This window comes from Propithecus coquereli, unplaced genomic scaffold, assembly GCF_000956105.1.
Source record: "Propithecus coquereli isolate 6110/MARCELLA unplaced genomic scaffold, Pcoq_1.0 Scaffold126, whole genome shotgun sequence".
NCBI classification, from domain to species: Eukaryota; Metazoa; Chordata; class Mammalia; order Primates; family Indriidae; genus Propithecus; species Propithecus coquereli.
In genome coordinates, this window is record NW_012136747.1 from 1,692,447 (window position 1) to 1,707,465 (window position 15,019).

At 47.4% G+C, this 15,019-nt stretch overlaps 3 protein-coding genes across 3 annotated transcripts in view; 1 reads left to right on the forward strand and 2 right to left on the reverse strand.

The window, feature by feature from the left end:
* Window positions 1-4,659: 4,659 nt before the first annotated feature.
* LOC105805153 (uncharacterized protein DDB_G0290685-like) lies at window positions 4,660-7,691 on the reverse strand. Its single transcript, XM_012637971.1, is given in 2 exon segments — window positions 4,660-4,748; window positions 4,751-7,691. Coding segments are annotated over 2 exon segments (3,030 nt in total).
* An 8-nt stretch (window positions 7,692-7,699) lies between these two features.
* LOC105805154 (chromosome unknown open reading frame, human C22orf46) lies at window positions 7,700-10,399 on the reverse strand. The gene is made up of 3 exons (XM_012637973.1): window positions 10,184-10,399; window positions 7,774-8,423; window positions 7,700-7,724 (listed from the first exon to the last, which is right to left on the reverse strand). Exons 1-3 carry the CDS (start codon window positions 10,397-10,399, stop codon window positions 7,700-7,702), a joined length of 891 nt encoding a protein of 296 aa, XP_012493427.1.
* A 3,856-nt stretch (window positions 10,400-14,255) lies between these two features.
* Window positions 14,256-15,019, forward strand: part of NHP2L1 (NHP2 non-histone chromosome protein 2-like 1 (S. cerevisiae)) — a 9,738-nt gene continuing 8,974 nt past the window's right edge. Inside the window, exon 1 of the mRNA XM_012638073.1 lies at window positions 14,256-14,336. Within this exon, the coding sequence (XP_012493527.1) occupies window positions 14,334-14,336 (3 nt within the window). The 5' untranslated portion in view covers window positions 14,256-14,333. The remainder of the gene's footprint in view (window positions 14,337-15,019) is intronic.

A 15,019-nucleotide genomic window follows, 5' to 3' on the forward strand; every position in this document is an offset into this window, starting at 1 on the left:
TGACCCTCAAAAAGATACGTCCAATCTGCTATAGACTGAATTTGTCTCCCCAGAATACATGTCGAACCCCCAATGTGATTATATTTGGAGATGGGGCCTTTAGGAAGTAATTAAAGTTAAATGAGTTCATAAGGATTGGGCCCTAATCCAAAAAGATTGGTGGCCTCATAAGAAAAGGAAGAGATATCTCTCTTCCTCTCTCTCTCTGCACACACATCAAGGAAAGACCATGTGAGAACATGGGAGATGGTGGCCATTTGCAAGCCAAGAAGAAAACGCTTACCAGACACCAAATTGGTTAGAATCTTGATCTTGGACTTCTAGTCTCCAGAACTGTGGGAGAATAAATTTCTGTTGTTTTAAGCCACCAAGTTTGTATCAATTAGTTACAGTAGCCATAGGCAACTAATACACCCCAAAATTTAGCACCTTAAAACAATAAACATTTATTATATCATAGTTCCATGGGTCAGGAATCTAGGTACAGCTTAGCTAGGTGACTCTTGCTCAAGGTCTCTCAGGAGGTTGTAGACAAGCTGTGTCAGCTGAGGCTTCAGTCATCTCAAGACTCAACAGGGCTGAAGCTGAAGGATCTGCTTCTAAGCTCACTCACATGACTGGTGGCAGGATTCAGTTCCTCACAGGCTGTTGGACTGACAGACAGCCTCAGTTTCTTGATGGCTGTTGTCCAGTGGCCTCTTCAGTTCCTTGCCACGTGTGACTTTCCATAAGGCAGTGTGCAATGTGGAGGGTGGTTTCCCTCAGGGAGCAAGTGAGAGTGCAAGACAGGTGCCCAAGATGGAAGCTACAGTCTTTGTAACCTAATCTTAGACATGATACCCCATCACTTCTGCTGTGTCCCATTTGTTAGAAGTGAGTCATTAGATCCAGTCCACACTCAAGGAGAGGAGATTACACAAGGGCATAAAAACCAGGAGGTAGGGATCATTGGGAACCATCTTAGAGGCTGCCTATCACAATATAAGTGCCATGGTAAAATAAAACAAGAAAAAATACATTAAAACATTAACTGGGTGATAGGATTAAGGTTAATTTTTCTTTTCCGAAGTCTTTTTTTTTTTTTTTAGACAGACTCGCATTCTGTTGCCCAGGCTGGAATACAGTGGCCTCATCATAGCTCACTGCAACTTCAAACTCCTGGGCTCAACTGATCCTCCTACCTCAGCATCCTGAGTAACTGAAGATACAGGTGCGTGCCACCATGCCTGGCTAATATTTCTATTTTTTTGTAGAGATAGGGTCTCGCTCTTGCTCAGGCTGGTCTTGAACTCCTGGCCTCAAGCAATTCTCCTGGCCTCAGCCTCCCAAAGTGCTAGGATTACAGGTATGAGCCACTGCACCCAGCCTTCTCAACTCTCTTAAATGTTCATGTATGACTTTTACTTATTATTTTTATTTTTTTAGAGACTCTGTTGCCCAGGCTGGAGTGCAAGGGCACGATTATAGCTCACTGTAGCGTCAAACTTCTGGCCTCAAGAGATCCTCCCATCTTGGCCTCCCAAAGTGCTGGGATTACTGGCATGAGCCACCATGACTGGCCGACATGTATAATTTAAAAATAGGAAAGATAAGGCAACAAAAGAAAAAATAGACAAATTTAACTTCATGAAAATTTAAATATTTTGTACATCAAAAGGCAGTATCAGCTGGGCACGGTGGCATGTGTCTGTAGTCCCAGCTACTCAGGAGACTGAGATGGGAGGATCACTTGAGCCCAGGAATTCAAGTCCAGTCTGGGCAACATGGCAAGACCCCATTTTGGGGGGGGGGGGAAGGCAATATAAACAGAGTAGAAAGGCAACCCATGGAATGGGAGAAAATATTTGCAAATCACATATCTGAGAAGGCATTGATATCTAGAATATATAGAGAACTCCTGAAACTCAAAAAAACTGTAAACAACCTTCTTCAAAAATGAGCAAAGGACTTGAATAGACATTTCTCCAAAGAAGATACACAAATAGCCAATAAGCACATGAAAAGTGCTCAACATCACTAATCATTAGAGAAATGCAAATCAGAATTACAATGAGATACCATTTCCCACCACCTCCCACCCATTAGGATAGCTACTATCAGAAAAACAGAATATAACAAGTGTGGTGACAATGTAGAGACACTGGAACTGTGTACTGTTGGTGGGAATATAAAAATGGTGGGAATATAAAACAGTATCAACAGTTGCCCAAAAAATTTAAATAGAACTACCATATAATCCAGCAATTCCGCTTCCAGGTATATACCCATAAGAATTGAAAGCACAGTCACAAAGAGATATTTTTACATTCACATTCATAACAGCATTATTCGCAATAGCTGAAAGATAGAAGCAACTCACATGTCTGTTGATATTAACAGAATGAATAGATAAGCAAAATATGGTATAGATATATACACAATGGAATATTATTCAGCCTTAAAAAGGAAGGAAATTCTGACTTACGCTACAACATGGTTGAACCTTGAGGATATTATGAAATAAGCCAGTCACAAAAAGACAGATACTATATGATTCCACTTACATTAATATGAGACACATAGAGTAATCAAAATCATAAAGACAGAGAATAGAATGGTGATTGCCATTCTACTGGGACTGGGGGAGGAAGGAATGGGAAGTTATTGTTTAATGGGCAGAGTTTGTTTTACAAGATGAAGAGTTATAGAGATGGATGCTAGTGATGGTTGTACAACATTATGAATGTATTTCACACCACTGAACTATACTCTTAAAAACAGTTAAAATGGTAAATTTTATGTTATGTGTATTTTATCACAATACAAAAATAATAATTTATTTACTGGGTTTTTTTAAAGACAGGGTTTCGCTGTGTTGCCCAGGCTGCCGTGCAGTGGTGTGACCATAGCTCACTGCAGCCTTGAATTCCTGGGCTCAAGCAATCCTCCTACCTCAGCTCCCGAATTACTAGGACTACAGGCACGCACCACCACACCCAGTTAATTTTCCTTCTTTTTTGTAAAGACAGGGTCTTGCTATGGTGCCCAGACTGGTCTCAAACTCCTGGGCTCAGGTGATTCTCCCACCTCAGCCTCCCAAAGTGCTGGGACTAGGCAATATTATTATTTTTTAAATAGGAAAGACAAGTGAAAGAATGGAAGAGAGAAGGAGAAAAAGGGAGAGGAGGAGAAAGGAGGAAGGAGAAAACCTGAATTAAATTTCCAGCCCCAGTACTCACTGATTTAGGCCCTATGAGCCTGTTTCTACCTGCTTAAGTGGTCTATAGAATTATCACAAGACAATACTCATTGGCTCAGAAGTTTCAGACCTGACTAAAGCAAATGATTAGCTCTACAATATCCCACAGTGGACTAGGCAAAGCAACAAATAATTATGGTTGGCAGTATGTGAGAATTGAAGAAGTGGGGATGTTTTTTCCATGAAGTCCGCTCTTGGGGAGCAGAACCCCAGCAGGACAGCTGCACAGTGATCATTTCCCTTCCTTGTACCCAAAAGAACCTGAATAATAGTGGCCTATGCAGCTCACTACCCCTCCCCAAAAGCAGCTGAGGCTGTTTGAATATCCTGCTGCAATCAGGATGAGTTTGGGACTAGGGCAGGACAGAACCATGATAGAAACCTCAGTGGACCTTACTGTGAGGAGCTGAGAGAAGAGGTGTTTAGGAGGTGACCTTGGGCTGACCCACATTCCCTAAACCTTCAAAACCACAGGATGGCAGTGGTTTATACCCTACACACAAAATATCCCAAATCCCAAAAGGCTCAGATTAGGGGCTTACTGCTGGGGCTTGGCCAACTGTGGGGACCAGAAAAGATGTGCCAGAGAAATCAGAACCACCCAGGGCCCAAATAAGCAATTTTATTAGAGGCTTTCAGGGGAGCAGGACACTCTCAAGCCTTGTCTGATGTGTCCTGAGGACTCTGGGCCTGAGGCCTACCTTTTAAAGCCACGATGGAAGAGAGAAAACCTCAAATGTTTCATAAAACCAAACTTTTTGGAGGCTGGTAGACTCTGTGGGACCCCGTGTGAATTCCCAGGAGCCATCTGACCCTGGGGGCTCTCTGTCTTGGGAAGAGTGGCTCCTGCACAGCAGTGACCTGGTGGCTGAAGGTCCCTCTCCAAAGATGTATGGTCTCCAATGCTGTCCTCCTCTGTTTGTGGGTCACCCAATTTGGGAAGCAGGGCAGGATCAGGTTCCCTCAGGCTCAGGTAGGGGTCTGAGTGATGGGTCTTGGCCAGCTGTGGGGACCAGGACATCTTGTTCAGAAGGGTCACGCCCAGCCTTGCTGCAGCAGAGTGGAGACTCTCTTGGACGCTGACAGTTTCTGTGGAATCGGAGGAAGGCTGCTGCCCAGCCCCTCTGCCTTTGGCAGGTTTCAGGCTTCCTCTTCTCCAGCACGTGGGCTGCTGACATTTGGGTCTGGGAGGCTTAGAGGCCTCCGAAGACGTACATTCCTTCCTCCAGGAGTCATGGCCTGCCCTGGAGGATGAGGTCCTCACTCTGCTGGGAGGCCTCTCTGCCATCTGGGAGACGCCCAGCCTGACCATTTTCCTGACCCTTCTGTTCTCACTGGAAGGCTCTTGGAAGCTTTCTCCGCCACACCAGCTCCCGGACTCTGCTGCGGGCCTGGGATTTCCGCGAGCAGGGAGCTTGGCCCTAGGAGCAGCTTCCTGGATCTCCTGTGGGTCTCTGGCGCCCCCTGGTGGCATGACTCTCCTGGGCTTTTCGGGCTGGGTGGAAATATCCATGGGCTCTGACCTGTCTGGTCTATATTTCTCCAGAGCTCTGGCCTGCGTAGGAAGTGTTGAGCTTTTTCTGCCCGGGGGCTGAATCCTCTGGAATTTCTCTGGGGACTTAGGGCTTGGCATGGAGCCCTGGGCCCCACAATGCCTTTCCTCCTGCCCTTGGGGCTCCTGGCCTGTGTATAATTCAGGGAACCTCACCCCAGCAAGGGGCAATGAACACGATCCTAAGAAGTTAAACAAAAAATAGGACTCCAGGATCCGCCGGGGAAGGCCCCACTTCAGGTGTGCAATCCTCCTTTTCATGAGGGACTCTAGGAGCAGGTGCTTGCTCTTCTTGAGGACTGGCCACTTGGATGGGACAGTGAAAGCAGTGAAAGCACCCACCAGAGCTGTGGCAGCTTCAGGGGCTTGGCCACACAGAAGAGGGGGGCAGGCAGAGGGCACATGGCTCCAGGGCTGCCCAGTGGGGCTGGAAGCCTTCTCTGCATCCACCCTTTTGTCCCTCTGTCTTCTCTGGGATTCAGGTTGGGCCTGAATCCCCTGCTGGGAGGCTGGACTGACCCCCACTCTGTGCTGCCTGGCAGGGGCTGTGCCCTGACTGGCCAGAGTCTTCATCTCAGGACAGGGAGCAGGAGCTAAACTGTTCACAGCCACTGTCTGTTCCAGTTCCGTGGCCCCATTTGCAGAACCAGTGAAGGCTGGAGGACGTGCTGGGCTGTGCTTCCTGCCTGTGGGCCCCTCACTCCCAGAACAGTCGACCCGGAGACTGGCCCTGGCAATATCCTTTCCTCTCGCCTGATCCTTGCTTCCTCCCCTTGGTGATCGAGGCTCATCCTCAGCTCTGCATTTTCTCTGGCACCCTACATCCTGGAGTTCTGCAGCATCCTCATCTCCACCCTCTTTCTGGTTTCCTTGCCCTTGTGTCTGGATCTCTCCATCAATTTCATTTAACTGTCCCTGGTCCTCTCTCCCAGGAGCCAGGGTCTCTGTACCCTCATCACCTGTGGTCCCTCTCAGGTTTCTCTTCCCTTGTATTTGACTTTCTTCATCATTCCCACCTCCAATCTGTTCCTGGTTCTTCCACTCTAATGAACAGGTATTTTCATTAACTTTACTTTTTAACAGTCTCTGGTTCTTTTCCCTAAGTCTCTGGATCTTTCTACCATCCCCACTTCCAACCTCTCTCTGGTTTCTTTTCTCTGATGCCGGATTTTCTGCAACGTTCTTCCCTCCAGTCTGCTCCCAGTTCCTCTTCCCTGGTGAATGGTTCCCTCCAGTTTCACTACCCAACTGTCCCTGGCTCTCGCCCTCTGGGCTCTGGGTTTTTACATCACGCTCACCTCCAGGTTCTCTCTGGTTCCTCTTCCCTGGGGCCTGAGTTTCTGTTCCAGTCTCACCTCCCATCTGCTCCTGGTACTTCCACTCTGATAAAACGCTCTTTCTATCAAGGTTTTCTTTCCCAGGTGCCCAGATCTCTGCACCATCCTTACCTCTAACTTCACTCAGGTTTATCTTCCCTTGTATTTGAATTTCTGCACCATTCTCACCTCCAGTCTGCTCCTCTTTCTTCCATCCTGCTGAATGGGTTTCTCCATCAATTTTACTTGTTAATTTGCCCCAGTTCTCTGCTTCAGATGTCTGGGTATTTGCTCCATCCTCACCTTTAAAATATTCCTGATTCTTCCATTTTGGTATGTGAACCTTTCCATTAAATTCATTTCCTAACTGACCCTGATTTTCTTCCCCAAGTTCCTGGGTCTCTTTATCATCCACACCTTTAACCCCTATTAGGTTTCTCGGCCCTAGTGCCTGAATGTCTATACCACTGTCATCTCCAAACTGCTCCTGATTCATCCTCCCTGCTGGATGGATCTCTGTATTGGTTTCGCCTCTTAATTGTTCCTGGTTCTTGGCCTCTGGTGCCAGAGTATTTGTACCATCCTCATCTCCATCCTTTCTCTGGTCTGTCTTCTCTGGTGCCTGAATTTCTGCTCTATGCTCTCCTTCAATCTGGTTCTGATTCCCCCAACATGGTATTTTGAATTGTCTGTCAATTTCACTTGCCACCAGTGTCTGGAGTCCCCAGCATGGTGCCTGGATCACCACCCAATCCTCCTCTCTTATCTCCTTGAGTTTCTTCCTGATCATTATCTGGGTTTCCTCAGCATTCTTGTCTCTTCCTAGGCCTTGGTTTTCCCACCCCAATTGAATTTCATGTTTTAATAGTTTCTGGTTCTCTCCCCTAGATGTTTGGGTCTTCCAGGCCTTCTCACTTCCACCCTGATCCTGCTTCTCCCACCCTGGGGTCTGGATCTCTGTAACCTCCTCACTTCCAATGTATTCCTGTTTCCCCCACTCCAGGGCCTGGGTCTCTACACCATCCTCTTTTTTCACTTCTCCCAGGTTTTCCTTCCTGAATGATGGTGTTTGCACAACATCCTCACCTCCAACCTGGTCCTTGTTTCTTCCCTCTTCTGTCTGAATTGCTGCACCGGTATCACCTCCAGTCTGGTCTTGTCTCCCCCACTCTGGCATCTGGATCTCCCCACCATTATCACCTCCAGTCTGGTGCTGCTTCCCCAATCCTTGGGCCTGGATCTCTCCTTCATCCTCCCCTCCGGCCTGTTTCTTGTTTTTCCTCTCCACAGCACCCTCACATCCATTCTTACCCTGGTTCCCCCACTCTGGTGTTTGGGTCTCTGCATCAGTTTTACATCTTAAGTGTTCTTGGTTCTCTCCCATATGTGCCTGGGTTTCCGGAGGATTCTTACTTCCAGCTTCCCTTGGGTTTCTCTTCCCAAGTTCCTGAATTTTGGCTCTATTCTCAACTCCCGTCTGGTCCTGCTTCTCCCACCCTGGTGTCAGGATCTCGCCATCAGTTTCACTTATTACTAGTCTCCGGTTTTCGTACCCCAGGACCTTAGTCTCTGCATCATCCTCCATTCCAAAGGCTACGGGAAGTTGCCCCCCAGATGCCTGGATTTCCCAAGCATCCTCCCCTCTGCTCTCTCTTTGGCTCACCCACTTGGGAGCCTGGATCTCTCTACTGTCCCCACTGCCTACAGTCTGGTTGTCATCCCCTGGTGCCCAGGCCTCTTGTGGGCAGTCCCAGGACTTCCAGGTGCGCATTCCCAGTAGCTGGTTGGAAGGATTGCGCAGGAACTCTCTGGGGCAGAACTGTAGCCTCTGAGCTAAAGGGAGGTTTGGAAGAGAGGTGGCTAAGGTCATGGAGGTGGGGCAGGACCTCATGCTGATGACAGGTTCCAGTGGCACCAACTTTCCCTGAGAGTGAACCAGCAGCTGCTCCATGTTTTGGCACATGTCCAAGGCAGGGTGAGTCTTGCCATCACGGAGACACCAGGGTACCTGACGTGCTTTCCAGGAACTGCCCTGAGGGAGCAGACAGGTGCTTGAAAAGGAGGTGGAACAAAAGATGGGCTCAGAGTGGGTGTGGGCACTCCGAGGTAGGCCCTGACACAGGTGCTGTGGAGAGAGCAGGTACTGGGCCCATGACTCCTGGAGCCTCCTCTGGTATCCCCATCTCTCCTTTTGTGTCCACTGTTGGACATGAGCATCCAGGCCCCTGAACTTGCCAGGACTGAAGAAGAATTCAGGAGTTGGCCTGAAGATAGTTTCACGTCTCATGGAGGGCACTGCCCACTTCTGTGGTGGCACCTGTAGGTAAGAACCAAGAAGCAAAATCCTTATACACATATTAGCTCGTATAATCCACACAGATCAGGATTCCAATCCCCACTACCCAGATGAGGATGGTTGGGCTAAGGAAAGGGGGAGTCACTTAAGTCACCCTTACAGCAAATAGTATTCATTCATTCAAGAACGACTAAGAGTTTTACTCTGGGCCAGGCACTGTCTACATGCTGGGGGTACCAACATGAACAAGATACTAATAAAAGACCCTGCTAGGGGTCTTTTCTATTCTAGATATAGAAAAAAACAATAATCAAGTATATAACATAATGTTTGGCATCAACAAGTATTCTTATAGAAATAAAAGCAGAGCGGGATAGTGGGGTTAGCTCCTTCAGACAGAATGGTCAGGGAAGGCCTCTTGGAAAAGGTGATGTGTGACTGAAGACCAGAATGAAGTAAGGGGAAAACCAAGTGACATCTGAGGAAAGGGCACTGTAAGCAGAGGAGACATTAAATGCAAAGGCTTGAGGATGGAACAAGATCATGTGTACAGGAACAGCAATGAAGCCCAAGCGGCCATAATGGAATCGGTAACAAGGAGAGCTCCAGGAGATGACGTCTGGGACAAACACAGGATAGATTTTACTGGACCTTGGAGTTGCAGTTAGGAGTTTGGATTTTATTCTGAGTTTGACGGGGAGTGTAACCACAGGAGCCATTGAAAGTTTTGAGCAGCAAAGTACTATGATCTGTTTTTAAAAGTTTGTTCTGGCTCACAGCATAATGTTGGACTTGAACCAAGCATAAGAGAATGTTTGACATATAGTTCCACACAGACAAAACTGGTCTATGCTATTAGAAATCAGTAGACTTGTGACTGCAAACTTCTGGGCTGCTGGTAATGGTTTGTTTCTTAATCTGGGTGCTATAAGTGAATGTGTTCAATTTGAAGATTTATTGATCTATACACTTGTAATTTGTGTGTACATATTATCCTTGAATTAAAAAAATTTTTTGGCCGGGCGTGGTGGCTCATGCCTGTAATCCTAGCACTCTGGGAGGCCGAGGCGGGTGGATCATTTGAGCTCAGGAGTTCGAGACCAGCCTGAGCAAGAGCGAGACGCCGTCTCTACTAAAAAAATAGAAAGAAATTAGCTGGACAACTAAAAATATATATATAAAAAATTAGCCGGGCATAGTGACATGTGCCACCATGCCCAGCTAACTTTTCTATTTTTTGTAGAGACAGGGTCACACTATGTTGCTCAGGCTGATCTTGAACTCTTGGCCTCAAGCAATGCTCCCGCCTCAGCCTCCCAAAGTACTAGGATTATAGGTGTAAGCCACACCCAGCCTTAAAATTGTGTTTTAAAGAGAGAAAGAAGAAGGTCATTCTGGTGACTGTGTGGAGGACTGACTGTGGTTGGACAAGGGAAGCGGCAGGAACTGGGCAGAGGCTGTTACCATGGTGCAAGTGAGACACGTGGCAGCTCTACCCAGCAGGGTTTGGTGAGTTTGGGAGAAGTGATCAGATTTGAGATATGATTTGCAAGTAAAGCCCATAGGACCTGCAGATGAACTGGACATGTGGAGTGAAGGAAAGAGAGGAGTCCAGGGCAACTCCTGGGTTTGGGGCCTGAACGATGCTCTCCCTTGCCAGCCTGAGTTCCCCTCTGATTCATCTTCGGTATACAGGGCATAGAACGAGGTCCTCATAACAAGTTACTGAGACAGTCATGGTGCTGAGGGAAGGAGAGTGAATGTGTGTGGGGCTCCCTCACCTTGATGACATTCCTCCTGCTGGGGCGGGTCCTGGTGACCTGGTGCCAATAGTGCCGCACCTGCCAGATCAGAAAGAGACAGAGGACAAGCAGGTTGCCTCGGCACCGAGGGTCCCTGCAGCTGCGATCCTGGGGGAGCAGGCCCCGCACTGGCTCCCACTCTGGGCCCTGGAACGGCCCCAGCACGGCACAGGCACCCAGCAGTGGCAGCAACATGGCAAAGTTGAGGTCAGGCAGATGGTGTTAGGGAGCTGGAGGGAAGGCCTGGAACAGCTCATGCAGCCAGTTTGGGGCGGGGTAGCCCCTGCCTCATAGCACCCCTGTCACTGATGCCACCTCACAAATGAGTCTGATGCCCCACCCTCAGCTCCAGCCACTGACACTGGCTCTAGGGCTGGCTAGCACACCCTTGGTGCAGATAAGGACAGTGCCGGGGAACTGCTCAAAAGGAATTAAGAGGAAAAAGAATTTGTCTTAAACATCTCTGTCCTCTGGAGTGAAAACATTAAGTTCCCCACATGTATGATGGGGTGATGTAACCTGAAGTCTGCTTGATTTCTTTCTTCCTACTAGATGTTGGCATCCATTTGTCCTTCTTTCTGTCCCCTATCAAATATTAATGAACACTCTATTGAACATATGTATTTTTATTTGACCACTTATCATCCCTTCCTCTTCACTCACAGTATACTGATTTCCTGTTGGAGAATTACTTTTCCCATCTCAAGATCAGTGTTTGTGGGAGAATAATTGCTACCGTGAAGACTCCACTCAAAGGTTGTGTTCAAAATATTAAATAGCTGAGCACGCAGGGACATCAGCCAATTAGAATGAGCCAGGCTTTAAACCTTTAGTGGCTAGATTCTAAGTGGTCCCTGGGGTCCCAGGGGAGGGGTATCACCTATTTTACCAACCAGTTAGGAAGTATCTCTCTATTTTAAGAACCCAATATTCCACACAATGTATCCTGATCAAATGTCACCCCAGCTTGTACCTGATACTCTCTCACAGACCTAGGACAGCCAAGGAGTGGAGGTGGGGTCTAAGTTTGGCCAACTTGGCTCTCTCTGCTAGGGCTCTAAGTCTCAGGAAGAGAGATTCAAGGTAGAAATAGGAGGATGGTGAGAAAAATAAAAGCAGCCCATGGCACCTAGGAACTGGCCTGGCTCTGTCAGTGATGCCTTGCTGTTGCTAGGATCTGCCCTGACACTCACAGCATGGCTGTCGTGTTCTCCTGTTAAACATTAATTTCGCAGAACATCAACATCAGACAAGGCCACTCTAACTGTGATAATCAAGGCAAAAACAATACCACTCCTTAATCCTGTCTGAACACAGAAAACAGCTTGAACATTGTCCAAACCACAGAAATGACCAAACATTCCCTTATCCAGGCTAATATGAGTGATTATTACTTCTTTACCAATGATAGCTTTAGCCTTGCTTAATTCCTCCCACCTTGTAGGTAAGATTTATTAAGATGTCCAATCATAGAAATATCCATGCTTCCTGACAGCATCTAATCCAGAGCAAACCCCACTTCCTTGAACCCTTCCCAAAAGCACATAACACAAGCCCAAATCCTATAATAAATCCCTTCTAATACCATCTTATTGAGAAGCCCAGAGTTCCCCATGGTGTGTGTTCTCCCTTGTTGCAACAAGTAACAACACTACAGGTGTGTTCCTATTGGTCTTTGGCTGGAGGACACTGACAATAGAGTGGGACTGTAGGGATGGTCCTGTTCTCACAACCAGCTCTCCTTGAATTCTAAGCTCTACCACAGAGTCTTCCCCTAAATTCCTTTTTAGTAGCTTGCCACTAAAAATCCTTAAGTGTAACAAGAAGAAAGGTATCCAAAGTGTCCAAGGCAGCTGCAGATTCTGCTCCCATGGAGCTTCCAATGTGGTTCAGAAGGCAGACACTAAATAACAAGGTTGACAAGTGCTACAAAGAACATGTGTAGAGGTCTGTGGCTCCATCCAGCAGGGGCAATTATCCAGTCTGGGTGATCAGGGAGGCTTCATCAAAGGGGTGTTGAACAGATGTTAGTTAAGCAGGCCAGTGGAGCAAATTACTCCAAACAGAGAGTGATGGATGGGGTTGGAGAGACTGGGGTGTACTCAGGATAGCAAAAGAATGTGGGTGGGGATGGAACACGGAGGTGGGAGGGGGGAAAATACTGGTGGAGAGGGACCTAGTAAGCCATGGCAAGGATTTAGGGTTTTTTTGTTCTTTGTTTTTTTGAGACAGGGTCTCACTCTGTCATCCAGGCTAGAGTGCAGTGGTGTCATCATAGCTCACTGCAACCTCGAGCTCCTGGGCTCAAATGACCCTTCTGCCTCAACCTTCTGAGTAGCTGGGAGTACTGGCATGCGCCACCATGCCCAGCTAATTTTTCTACTTTTTGTAGAGACAAGGTCTCACTCTTGCTCAAGCTGGTCTCAAACTCCTAGCCTCAAGCAATCCTCCTGCCTCCCATAGTTCTAGGAATACAGGCATGAGCCACTGTGCCTGGCCTGGATTTACGGTTTTAAATACAAGAATGTGGTAAGATTTTAAAACAAATTAATCCTGAGCACATTTCAACATTTATTAACTTACTAGTAAGGGAAATAGCAAGATACAAAAAGATGCACTGATTCTGAAAGAACATGGAGATTAAGTTATTATATAGTTAGGAAACAGAATTAATTAGACAAATGGGTAAAGTGTACTGTACTCATGGTCGTAAAAACATCATGTCCCCATCATTCGTTACCAAGGAGGTCTGAGATATGATGATCCAAGATGTCAGGTAGGCCAAATAATAATCATAAATTGGTATAAAGGACATCTAAGAAGCAAACCATAAGGACACATCTATGACTGTAAACTGGAATAATAAGGTTTCATTTCCCAACAGTGGTGACTGATAGGATCAATTAATATGGGGACATGAAACAGAATCCAACAGAGGTGAAAAACAGTCCACGGGACAGACTCTACTGGACTTGGAGTGGAGCCATCAGTGCACATTTCTTAGTTTAGAGACAATTTTTCTTTCTCTGACAAGTCATATTAGATTCACATGAGGTAAAGTTTGGGGGGGATCTCTGATGTAACAAATGTTCAATCTTGGAGCCAGTATAAACCTTTCCTATTGCCGGATGCCCCAACACAGCTCAGGCACAGCAACTAGATGTGGTGGAAATAACTCAGGTAGGTAACCAAAAATTGCAGGGTCCAGTTCTGGGTCTGCCACTCTCTCATTCTGTGACCATGGGCAAGCAGCTTCCCTTCTCTGGACCTCAGTTTTCTTATCTGTAAAATTAAGGAGTTGTGTTATATGATTCCTAAGAGTCCTCCCAGGTCTCAACTTCTGGTTTCCAAAGGAATCAACTGGAACTAGTCCTCAAATGGTCTAGTTTTGGCTAGATCCAAATGGACCCAAGATGTACATGGTATCGTGTTGGAGAGACATAAAGAAGGGCCATGAGGATCAAGAAGAACCTCTTGGAGGTGATAAGGCATGAGTTTAGCCATAAACTGTGGAGATTTGGAGCAGCACTGAGAAAAGAGCAGAATGCTGGCCAGAAGAAAGTGGGCGTCCTAAGAAATCTCCAACCTCAACCTGACAGAAGCTCAACTTCCACATCCCCAAACCTGCTCTTCCTTCTGAATTGCCTACTCAATGGATTCTAACTCCATTCTCCACCAGAAACTTTGACAAAGGATATCCGAAGATGCAGGAAAACATTTAGAATTACCTATAATTATCTTACCTCACCAGTGTGAGGTCAGAAAGACGATTTTGAAAGCACAAGAATATGCTCAAAATTGAACTGGCAATGAAAGGGTTACATCATTGAAACCCTTTGTTTTGGTGGGTTACTTTTTAAATGCTTAACTCATTGTTTCTGCCAACAATTTATAGTGGAAAACTGGTAAGAACAGCAAAATAACGTTCCCACGCCCGGACCGAGGCCGCTCCTTCTTCAGTGGCCCCTAGGTGGCGAGGCGCGCCTATTCGCGTGACGTCACTTCCGCTTCCTGCCGCGCGGGGGGGTCATTTCCGCTCCGTCTGTGTGGCTCTCCGGCGGAGCCGAGCGCACTCTCCCTGACCTCGGCTGCGCTCCTTGAGGAGTGGTGAGTCTGCGGAACCGCAGCCATGGTGAGTGCATGCGCCGGGCCGAAGGACTGGGAAGCGGGAGGCTCAGGATTCTGTTCACTCGCTAGCTTGGTGGAGGCTAGAACTCGCTCCATCTCTTCCGCTGGCGCTGGGTCTTAACCGCCCGTCCCTGAGTTAGAACTTGGGCAGCTACAGGGTCCTAACAGCCCGGCGGGAGGTTAGAACTCAGGAAGTTTCAGGGTCCCAGCTGCTGTGCTCGGAGGTACTTTGCAGCGGTCTCTTTGCGTGGCCGAAGGCCTCCGGTGAGCCTAAGAGAAACAGACCAACCCACGTGGGAAAGAGTAAAAAGTTGGGTGAAAAAACCTGGCTCCATCCTTTTTTTTCTGTTTCCTTTTTTACGCTATCTAGAGGATGTCGTCAAGCCCTGGGATTTGGGCTCTCCTCAGTCCACCCCCATTGCTAGGATTCGCGAGAAGGAGATCTCCCTGGGTCTGAGCCTAGTACCTGGCGCGAGTTACACGTGCCAGGGGCTTAAAGGAGCCTTTGGCATTTGAGGGTTGTGTGGACGGGAAGTGACCCCAAGCCTCGTACTGGAGCGCAGGAAAGGCTTCTCCTGCGAGGTGGTGTCCTCAAAAATCAGAAGTCTTGGTAGCACCACGTGCGGCTTCTCTAAAGGCTTGGTGAACTCCGGGTTTTAATCATCTAGAGAGAGTTCCAAATCGTGT